A 12257-nucleotide genomic window follows, 5' to 3' on the forward strand; every position below is an offset into this window, starting at 1 on the left:
CGGAAGTGAGAAATGCGAGAAATAAATTAAAAATCTCTCTAACTGTTACGATAAAATTATCATATACCTAATTTTTGCAATTAAAGCTTAAATTATGGGATAATATGATCTTAAATTGAAGAGTTTATGAATTAGTTGCTAAAAAAAACCGAATTAAGTAATTATGCGTCACAAGTTCAGGAGTAGTGTTGACCCTTTGTTCATATTTTCAGCGAATAAATCAATTATTATATTTTAAAATAATAAAAATAATAAAAATAAAAATTCATATTTAATTAATAAATTATACGATGTTCAAATATTATTGATATAATTGTTCTTTTAACTTAAGAAATGTGGTCCACGACACAATTTCATGTTGACCACCAAATACATAACTAGACTTTAAAAGATCATATATTATAATAATATGCATATAATTCAAATTATGGATATGCAATTTCATTAAATTCATACAGCCTAACGTAACATCTAATTGCTAACTTATATTTTTGTAAAATAATTTATTAAAATTTTATAGAAAAAGCTTTCATATTAATTCAAAGTCATGTCCGACTCGATTCAAATAAATTGATGTCGAATATAATAATTAATACCGAATAATCACAAAACCATTTATGAGGCTTTTGAGTGCAGGCTCTATTTGAATCTAATTTTACCAAAAAAGAAAATAAAGTAATTCAATCTAATTTACGAAAAAGGTAAATAAAGTAATTCTCAATTCTTAAAAGATAAATTCTAACATTTCCTTGCCTAATTGACGGGCTTGCAGTAATATAGCAGTGTATAGTAGCACTTGGAAATATGGGCTGGACATTGACGAGCCTAAGTATAAACAAACAACAATACGAAGAAAGATATGGCCCATGTCAAATCTATATGACTATATCCTTAGAGAGTTCAGCTAGTCAGCCCAACAATCTTTCTATATTTTTTAAATAGCAATTTGCCGTCTCAACTTGTAAGTAATGAACATGTAGCATATAGATTAATTTTATAGACAGATCAATTATAAAATATGGTTATAATCAATTAATTTTATATTTATAAATTAACTTACAAGTTAAATTGACAAATTACTTATTGAGTGGGCAATTAGCTTACAAAAATTGAGGCGGAAAAGTGTGAAAATGAGACTATTAACCATAACTACCAACTTTAATATGATTTACCCATAAAATTAATTTATGTGCTAAATGTTCATTACTTAAAAAATAAAAGGAAAAATTATTATATAAGTCTTTTCAATTTTTTTTTGGAGAAATAACAAAAATAGAGCTAACAATTTTAAGATGTTCTTTAAAATATTAGATTTCTTAAAAATTTACTCAACACATTTTTCTATTTATATTTTAAATTAGGTGTTAGGGGTTTAGTTTTTTTGGGTTAGAGGTTTAATTTTTGGCTTAATTTCTTAAAAACCCCTCACTTTGCATTTTTTTTTTCGTTATACCCTGACCTTGTAAAAACACCATTTGTACCCAATTTTGAGTTTTTATGTTTCATCCCTACCCAAAAGCATTAAATTGTACTCTTTTCATTTGGAAAAGAGTTTAAAACATACTTTTTTCTATTTTTAAAAATACAAATAAATACTTAAATTTAAAAAATAATCAAATACATCCAAATAATTAATTAATTTTTTTAATTTTATAAAATAATAAAAAAATTATTATTATTTTAAATTTTTTGTCGGAAACATTTTTTTTTTTTTAAAAATTAAAAATTTAAAAAAAATTCGGAAATATTTTTTAAAAAAATAAAAAAAAATTAAAATTATTTTTAATTTTTTGAAGAAAATGGTATTTTTGTACTATTAATAACATTAATATCTAAATAGTATATAAGTTAAAAATAAAGGATTGTTTTAAACTCTTTTTCAAATAAAAAAAATACAATTTAATGCTTTTGGGTAGAGAAACATAAAAACTCAAAATTGGATACAAATGGTGTTTTTACAAGGTCATGGTATAAACGAGAAAAAAAATACAAGGTGGGTTTTTTTTAAGGAATTAAGCCTTAATTTTTTGGATTTAGAGTTTAGTTTTTAGACCAGTGGTAACAAAAGGCCGGAGATGGCCGGTGATAGCCGCTAGCAACCGTCGGTCGGGATGGCTATCGCAGTGGCGGAGCCACGTTGTGGATAAGAGGGGCGTTTGCCTCTCTTATTTTTCCAAAAATACAAATTTCGCAAGTAATTTTTTAAAAATTTAACGTGTTATTTAGATAATTAATATTGACCCTCTTAGTTATATAAAAAAAATTAGATTATATATATCATATGATTTTTTTTTCTATTTTGTCCTTTTTAGTTTCGATTTCTGGCTACGCCACTGGCCCTTCTAATTGACCGTTGCTGATTTTTGTACAAAAATATGAGAAAATTATTTGTATCATACAGTACAATGTTGCATGGGGATAACCTAAGGCAGAGGACATCAAAAGGATGAGGATATTAATTAATCACCAAACTCGAATCAATCAAAACTATTCTATGTCTAGCATCAGTCAGTTGGAGATATTTGTAAAAAGTAATTTTATTGGTTAATTGGTTATATTTTATTGATAAATGGGTTGAATTGATATGCTTCTATCAAAACTACTCTATATGAAGCCCCATCCTCTGAGAAGCCTCATGCATCATCAATAAATTCGCTTATGATCAAGTTACAACTTAATATACATGACTAAAATTCAAATACACAAATCCTGTAATTTTTTTTTATCTTTTTATTATTTCTATTCCAATGAAAAGTCCCTTTTCTTAAAAAATCATTTAAATTTACACTACAATAATCATTAATTTAAGCATATTAATTTTTTTTATTTTATAATTTTCTACACTAATTATAACTTTAATCAAGCAAAAAAATGAAATAAGTATATTGCTGGAGGCTAACTTGAAAATATATATTACTAATATCAGTAGGAGGAAAGTGCTTCATTCATTAATTGCTTATACAATCTAGAGTAAATTACGCTGTGGTTTTTTAAATATATTATAATTAATAGTTTGATATTATTTATTTTAAAATTTTATTTAATAGTTTCTCACTTTCAATTCTGTTAACTATTAGACTCCTCCCTTAATTTCGACACTTAATTTCAAACAATTTGATACCCCGCCTTTATTTTTGTAAATGATTTGCTCTCTCATTTTTAATTTTGTTAAACGATTTGATACCTCATTTTTAAGCGATTTGGTATCTCAGTTTCAATTCCGTTAAACGATTTGATCCCTTAAATTAACAAAAGGGTCTCTAGATTAACAGAACTAAAACTGTGCAACCATTAAATAAACTTTTGAAATAAAAGATATTAAACTGTTAAATATGATATACCTCACAAACTTCAATGTAATTTGCTCTACAATCTAAAATAATAAAATCAATCAACACAGAAATAACAGACCAACCATTAAATATGTAATTAAATTATAATTATACCTTTTCGGTTTGGTAATTTTTGGTACAATTTTTGATATAGATGTTTATTTTGGAACCAAAGCAGTACTAGTTAAATTTTCGTTTTGGTTTGAAGAAAGTCGATTGTAAAATATATCCCTATTGTTTTAAATACTTTTTGCTTCATTTTTTTTTTGAGTTTTACGATATTCTGAATCTTTACATGTACCTAGTTGGTGGAGGATCATATCTTTCAATTTTTTAAGGATGAAAGTGAAAATTATTACATACATATATATAAATGTCAGAAAAGATAAATAATAAATTTAATCAAATGTCAGAAGAAACAATTACTCCTTCGAATAATTATAGAAAGAGTGATCAAATCTAAATTATGGGGGTAACTAGAGGAGGTTAAATTACTGAATAATGATTATTAATATTCCGTAAAATAACTCGATATCAATTATCAATTGATAGAAGAATTTGGTAATTTTCTTTTAAGATTTAAATACATCATAATGTGTATAACTCTAATCAAATCTTCATGTTTTTCGCAGTCTATTTTATTTTTCCCCTCTTATTCATACTAATTTGGACGTTTTTTGCCGGAAATATTTCATGGCATTTTTTCTAATTTCTGTTTTTTTTGGCTTTCAGATTACTCATCATCAGCAACTGCAGGTGATTCATCAAGGATCAAATTGCAAAAATTACCTTTCCTAAAATAAGTTTTACCTCTTACTACTAAAACATTTTTCCTATAAAAAATGTTTATTTTTTCCTACAACCGAAAAAGAAATGAAATGCAACAATATATGGCAATTCAATGAATCCTATGTTGTTCTTCATATTTTACCGAATGATGACAAATTCAGACATCGTGCGTTTGAGTTTTAATTCTACAGCTTCTTTCTTATAAATGAATACAATTAATTCTCCATGGTAAATTATAAAATGGAAATATGAGAAAGTTGCACCCACAAAAGATGGTAACATTTTGAAAAAACTTCCAAATTCGACATGAATTATTATTGATTTTATGTGCAAAATTGATATCCAATTGCAGGGTCGTCTGACAAATTAAAACAACCAAAAAATTTCATTTGGGTACTGCCAATTTCGTCGTGTGATAATAATTTTGAAATTGACATGTACCCAATTTAAATACAACATATACCAAAATGTTTGTTCCCTCTCAATATTCATAATGACCTAACTTCAACATTTTTGCTTATACATCTCACATGAATAATATCTATACTTTGCTTGCTACTGACTTTGTAATTCCCTTTTCAATACAAAGAAACAATAATTTAATTAATATCATCAAATGTTCAATGAATATATACAAATTTCTAGAAATGTTTAAACCGATGATATTTTCAAATATATAGAAATATGTAGGGGGTGAGCGAACTGTAGGTTAAACCGAATTAGTTGATATAGTTTGGTTAAATCCTATTAAATATTTTGGTTGATTTAGTTATACGTTCAATTGGTACAATTTAAAATGTTGGTTCCGTTAAAAGTCTTAAGTTCTTTTTATATATAATTGAAGAGGGGAAAACATTTGTGGGAGGAATTAAACCCACGATCTTAACAGTTTATTGCTCAGCGTTTATAACATTTGAGTTATAACTCGTTGGTAAAGTCTTAAGAATTTGATTAACTGAATTAATCATTTTAATATTATTTTTTTAATTTTTTAGTCCTTATATTGTAACCAGTTTAACCAAATCAGCCGATTAATTTAGTCAGTTCAATTTTAATTTTTTTTATGATTTTTGGGTGATTTAGTTTAGGTTAAAATTATAAATTCAGTGGATTTGGTTGAAGAAATAATTTTTTGGAAAATTGTACTTTTATTACATAGATAAATTTTTTAACTGAACCAATGTTTGCTCACCCTACATATAGGTATAATTTTTTTCTTGAGAGGGTGGCATAAAATTAGATTGAACGTGTCTATTATATATGCATAATGAAGATTTTTTAAAAAACTTATTGATTAACAACAATAATGTTATCGTACTCATAGATACGCATAATTGTACAATATATAGATAGGTGATGTACCTAATGGTGCAGCTGTTTTGAATTTTCAAATAATCAATGAATAAATTGATTGAGAAACTGAATTAGAGATTTGTATTATCTTTAATTGCCTTTTAAGTGGACTGCTAAGTAAAATTTCCATCATAACAACCAACATGATTAGATTTGTGGGCCTATAACCTTAAATACAAAGTGATAATATAAAATTTATATTACCATAAAGATATGACTACCGCATTTGGAAATTATTCCATTGATTTATTTCTCTGAGCTTCTAAAAATAATATTGCAAAATTGGTAATGAATTCACATCAAGAACCAACAATTGATGATGGCTTATGCCTATTTTAATTATTATGCTTCAAATTTAAATTCGATTTCGGTAGTCATAAAATTCAAGCTAAAATGTAAAATGTAATTCTTCCATTAATTTGTATGTCATAATTAGCCCGAACTAACAAATGAAATGCAAAAGATGCTGTTAAAAATGAATTCATCTGTATATAAAATTAACTATAGACTTGAATTACACTTAATAAAAAATTAATTACCTGATCATAAACAAGTACATCCTGTTTACAGAAAACAAAAAATTATTCCCACAAATTAGCAATTTGATTATCAAATTGCCATCTCTTAATTCTATTTAGTCACTCAAAGTCATAAATCAAAAACAATACAACAGCTTCATAATACCACTAATTTTTGAAAATCATATATATTCTAAAATTACAAACCACACTCCTTCAGTTTTTGCTTTTCTTAAAAACATAGTTAAATAATTAAAAAAGTTTAATCACTCATGTCGAACAATAAACCCTAGACGACGACAACAAAAACAACAACAGCACAAATCACAATCCCAATCGAAAATTATAAGTTAAAAAAGATAAATTACACGCATAAAATCAAGAGCCTCCATAGCAATACATAAATATAGTTATAGATATAAATAAATCGATGATTTTTTTTGAAATTTTAAATCCCATTTAAGGCGAAGAACAATCACAAGCTACCTGATCAGTTTCAATTTCTCTTCTATGGAAGCTCCGATGGCAGCCACAAGCAGCACAAGTAAGTGAAGCAATTGTACCTTCTTCACCATTACTAGCCATGAATTCTCTGCACCCATCAACAGCATAACCTCCAACGTTAGCCGCATGATTCTTTTGACACTCTCCGTATCGAACGCTTCGAACTGCGTAAGCTGAAGCAGAAGCTGATGAAGTTCTTGAAACTTCTTCTGATCTTCTCACTACTACTTGTCTCTTCCTCATTCTGCGACTCCCTATTCTTAATTACTTCAAATAAATGATTTTTCTCTGAATCTTCTGAGTGGTTTTACCGCAGTAATTTTCGAATTATTTCGCTTCTTTATGCTTTAAATCTAGCAGAAAGAAGCGAAAGAAAAGGGGAAAAAGGTTTGCTTTTAGGTTATATTATGCTAGCCCTAACCCTAGAGGAGGTTATATTTATAGAATGTAAAGGTCAATGCAAGTGGAGATTAATTAGTCTTTTGCAACTCTAAATTTATAATTTAACTTTTATAATAACTGTATATTTGAGTAATTGTGAAAGTGCATTTCTACCGGTAAATCTAGGACTTGAGTAGACTTTAAAATTTAAAAGTCTTTTTAAACAAAATCAAATTTCGTTTGGACTTCCATATTAAAATAAAAATATTATGGTAAATATATATATATATGTGATTATAAAGAGTAAATGAGTAAATTAAATAAAGCTCGATTAGACTCGTGAATTTATCAAACCAAATATTTTGATACTTAAACTCAACTCGATAATTAATTTAAATAGTTCGAACTCAAGATTGACTCGACATTAGTCGACTCGATTTTAAATATTTTTCGAGCGAATTCCGAATATAATAGCTTATGAGTTGAATCAACTCGGTTACACTTCCTAAGTAAACCCTAGAATAGTAGTTGTGAAGTGATCAACCAACTGCTTTAACAGCCCATCAATATTAATATAATGTGAAAAGAAAATATTCCATTTTAATTAACATAAGGGTGAAATTAACCTAAAATGATGAGTAAACGTTACTTTTCATTTGAATGTGTGATTGGTTAAAAATAGAACAACCAGCTAAGCTATCTTTTTAATTCGAATTTTATGCATACGTTTTATGTAGTTATATTTTAGCCTTAAATAGTGATTATTACTTTAATTAAGAAATAGAAAGAGCAGTTTAATTATCTTTTTAAGGACCTAATTTATACTATTGCCACTAAACTGCTGATGATGCAAAAAGGAAATTTTGTGGGGTGCAGTGATACGATACCAACAACATTTGTCTAGATCAGCTTCACCTAATTACATGAGTTTGTTCTGTCAGATTGCCAAACCTGTACGGGAAGTTTTTTCCTTTCATTTATTTCCAATTTCATATATTCTAACTTACCATGTTATTTTTGACTGAATTTATTTTTTACCATATACAAATCTTTGAGAGATGTTTGATTAATTTTTCTTTTTCAAGGAATATTTCGAATTCAAATCTTAACATGACTACATTCATCTATTTGAAATAAGAGTTTATCAGGTCTATGGTAAATACAAGAAAATATACTATTTTGTGTCAATTTCATCAAACCTGTGAATATATAAATGCAATTTGCCTTGTTTAAATTTAGACACTGAGCTTCAAATTTACAAGTAATACGACGGTTCTTATTAATTTTATACCAAATTAGTCTATATGACAATCATATCTTTTCACGTTACGGAGTTAAAAAAATTAGGCTTAATGGCAAAAAAAACCCAAACCTTTACGACTTGTTGCAATTATATCCAAACCTTTTAATTTTTGCAATAATATCCAAATTGCATTATTTTGTTGCAATAATATCCAAATTGCACTTTTTATATGAATTTTTTTGAGTTTTTTGTCATTTTTTGGGACTTTTACTATATTATTATACATCAAAACATAATAATAGCCTAATATCTTAATTGAAAACAACAAGTTTAGCCATCAATTTGACTATTATTGTTACAAAAAATGCAATTTGGATACTATTGCAACAACAAAAATGCAATTTGGATATTATTGCAAAAATTAAAAGGTTTGGATATAATTGTAACAAATCGTAAAGATTTGGGTTTTTTTTACCATTAGGCCAAAAAATTATTATCTTGCACCAAAATGAAATAAACTGATAGTTTAATAACTGTGAAAAAATATCAATTTATTTTGAAATTACTAAAAATATCCCCTTCATTGTCTGAATTACAATAAATTATAATTTCTGATTAAAATGAGATAACACAAAAATTTAGTAATTATGAGAATTTTAATAACAAAGTATAATGAATGCAATGTTTAGTGTATGTATTTTTCTCTTCTCCTCACCTCTATTGGTATGAATACTCTTATAGGCAATTATGTACAAGAGGGCCATGAGGTATAAAAAAGATTCTTTCATTTATTGTCCATGTAGGTATTAATTTTAATTTTTTGAGCATGTAGGTTAATTATATTAAGCCAAGAATAAAGGTGATGGGATGTGTTGCATGAGAATTTATCTCACACAATCATTGAGCTATATCATATCTATAAAAATACGATGAGCATTTGTGATATAAATTTTTTTAATTATTATTTATTTAACGTATAGTTAGTTTGTGACACAAATAATATAGCGCAATGGTTGTATTGTATATTTTCTATAGCATATTGACAAGCTCAATTCTTTCTTATTCTCCTGGTTAAAAAAAACATGCAGAAAGAATAAACAAAGGTTGTTTTTTTGTTAGAATTTAATTTGAAATTTTATTTAATCAATATTCTCTTCGTCCCAAATTAATACGCACTTTAGAAAAAATACTGATATATAACGATTTAGATTTTCAAGATAAAATGAATTAATTTAAGGAAAAATTCTTAGATAAACTCAGTGCACCACGTCATCCGTGGACTAAGCCTATCACATAATGACACGTCATTTAAATGATGGCAATTTTGTAATATTACTATTTAAAAGTGTAAATAACTAATAAGAGAAATTCTTATGTAGACTCGGTCTACCACGTCATCCGTAGACTAACCTATCACATTATGACACGTCATTAAAATGATGGCAATCTTGTAAATTCGTGTTTTACTTATTTACACATTTGAATAGTAATATTACAAGATTGCCATCATTTTAATGATGTGTCATAATGTGATAGGTTTGGTCTACGGATGACGTGGTAGACCGAGTCTACCTAAGAATTTCTCAACTAATAAAGAAATTTACAAGATTACCATCATTTTAATGACGTGTCATTATATGATAGGTTTAGTCCACGGATGACGTGGCGGACTGAATCTACTTAAGAATCTATCTAATTTAAGGACTTAGTTATTCAAGTGAGTAAGTGAAGGTAGAGAGAAATAAATTAAGAATTAAAATTCCTCAATTTATGGACTTTAGCTATAGTATATGGGTGATGCTATCCGGATAGAATCTATCCGGATAGAAATTTTTTTTTCTTAATTTAATTATTCAATTAAAAATTAATTACTATATTAACCTTTTTACCACCATTGATTTTTAAATATTTTTCACTTTGATATTAACTTTTAGTAATTTATATTTTTTTACAACTTATCTTTTCTCTAACAAACTTTTAACTTTACTCTAACTATTTTTAAAATTAAGTTCTAATTATTTCTATATAAAATTACTTTATATTTTTAATAGTAATTATACATTTCTTAACAAAAATCAACTGTAAAAAAACTTTTTAAGATTTTGTGCAACTTCAATTATACTAATCTATGTTCTAAAGTTTATCGTTCTTAATTTACTCTAAAACCAGTTGAAGAAGATTCTAATAAAAATAATCTTCAACATGGAAAATTCACAAGGCATGATGAACACAGGCATTTAAGGTTTGCAGAGTTTGTTAAAAACTCATGTTCCACCACTTGCAATAAAATCAAATTTTGTTAGTTTTTTAATTAGACTGCACATAAAAATTAAATTTGCAGTAATAGTTCTTTAGAGTAAAAATTTTAAGAATGATAAACGTTGTAACATAGACAATTCAAAATAATTATACTGAACCAATTAAACATAATCCTTGAATTCTTTTAGCCATTTCAACATCAGCCAAACAGAAACCGGTGTTGTGTATCGAATATGTCTTTTGTAGTTGTTCAACAAAATTATAAACTCAAAAAATTAATCTAGGATTCAACTAGAGATCATATAATATTAGCAGTTTAATATCTCTTATTTCAAAAGTTTATTTAATGATCCTTCAGTTTAATTCCTTTAAATATTAGAACCCTCTGTTAATTTCGACATTTATTTTCAAAAAATTTAATATCTCACCTTTAATTTCGCCAACAGTTTGATCCCTCACTTTTAATATTATTAAACGATTTGTTACCTCACTTTTAAACGATTTGATACCTCAGTTTTAGTTCGGTTAAATGATTTAGTCCCTCAAATTAACGGAAAGACCTCTTAATTAACGGAATTAAAATTGAGAGACTGTTAAGTAAACTTTTAAAATAAGAAATATTAAACTATTAATTATGATATAACTCAAGAACCTCAACATAATTTGCTCTATAAAAACACTAAAAGCCTTCAAGATTGTTTTGCCTTGTCATCGAAAATTGCTCACCAGTATAATATACTTTTCGAAATTGATAGTCACTTTAAAAAAAATACATAAAAGTATAAATACTATCTGATGAGGTTAAGTGAATTATAAACTATTTAATCTTTCTTCTAATTTTGTGAATTTTAAATTTTTATAATTTAAAAAATATTTTTATCTAATATCCATAACTATAGCAATTAAATTTTTAGCTCGGTTTGGTTCAATTAAGAGAACTGAAGGAAAAATTCAACTTTAAACTAATTATTAAAGAATTGAACCGGCTTGTTTACCAGTTGAAATGAGAACCGGTCAAGTGTCCGACTCAGCTAATATAAAAAAACTGCAAATCCGGTCTAACCAGATTGGACCATATTGAATTGGACAAACTGAATTGACATGTGGTTGAACCGGTGACTGAATCTATTTAGTCGACGATTGGGCCATGAACTGAGTCTATTTTAAAGAAAATTACTCAATTAGTTCAACCGGTGATTGAACTAGTTGTATGGGAAACTCGTGGTCACACCATTCAGTTTTCAAAATCTTGATTTTAAACTAAATCATTTTTACTCCTTTTATTTGGAATTGGTGTGTCATCTTATTATTTGTATCGTCTTAAATTATAAGACATCTTTTAGTTTTTGTAATTAATTTGAGGATTAAAGACTTCTTTACCCCTAACAATTGAATTAATTAATTAATTCAATTTTTCAAATGTAAAATAATATAGTTTGATACTAAATATTACAAATTTCTGTACATACTTCGCCTCATAAAAATAAATAAATTAAAATTTGCATAATTGTTTTTAAAAAATATAAGTTCAAACTGAAATCAGCTGTCTGGTCCATAGAGAACTGGGCTAGATCATATTAAACTGGATAACTCAAATTGACCGATGGTTTTACTAGTGAGTAAACTTGTTCAAGCAGTGATTAGACCATAAACCAAGTATGGTTTTTTATTATTTAAAAATATTTATTCAATTGGTTCCGACGATGAAACCAGTTGAACCAAGAGCTAGTGGCAACACCAATTTGAATTTTTAAAAACTGCTTTAAACTAAGTTATATTTATCACCATATATTTCATCCGCGTCGAATTGATTTTTGACGTTTCAAATTATAAACCATCTTCCAGTTTTGATAAGTTAAAGATTAGAAGATTTATTTA

At 26.8% G+C, this 12257-nt stretch overlaps 1 protein-coding gene across 1 annotated transcript; it reads right to left on the reverse strand.

The window, feature by feature from the left end:
• Positions 1–5943: 5943 nt before the first annotated feature.
• Positions 5944–6921, reverse strand: LOC126678132 (mini zinc finger protein 2-like). Its single transcript, XM_050373013.2, has one exon. The coding sequence runs from the start codon at positions 6737–6739 to the stop codon at positions 6452–6454; it is 288 nt and encodes a 95-aa protein (XP_050228970.1). The 5' UTR covers positions 6740–6921; the 3' UTR covers positions 5944–6451.
• Positions 6922–12257: the final 5336 nt, after the last annotated feature.

This window comes from Mercurialis annua, linkage group LG4 (genome assembly GCF_937616625.2).
Source record: "Mercurialis annua linkage group LG4, ddMerAnnu1.2, whole genome shotgun sequence".
Classification (NCBI taxonomy): Eukaryota; Viridiplantae; Streptophyta; class Magnoliopsida; order Malpighiales; family Euphorbiaceae; genus Mercurialis; species Mercurialis annua.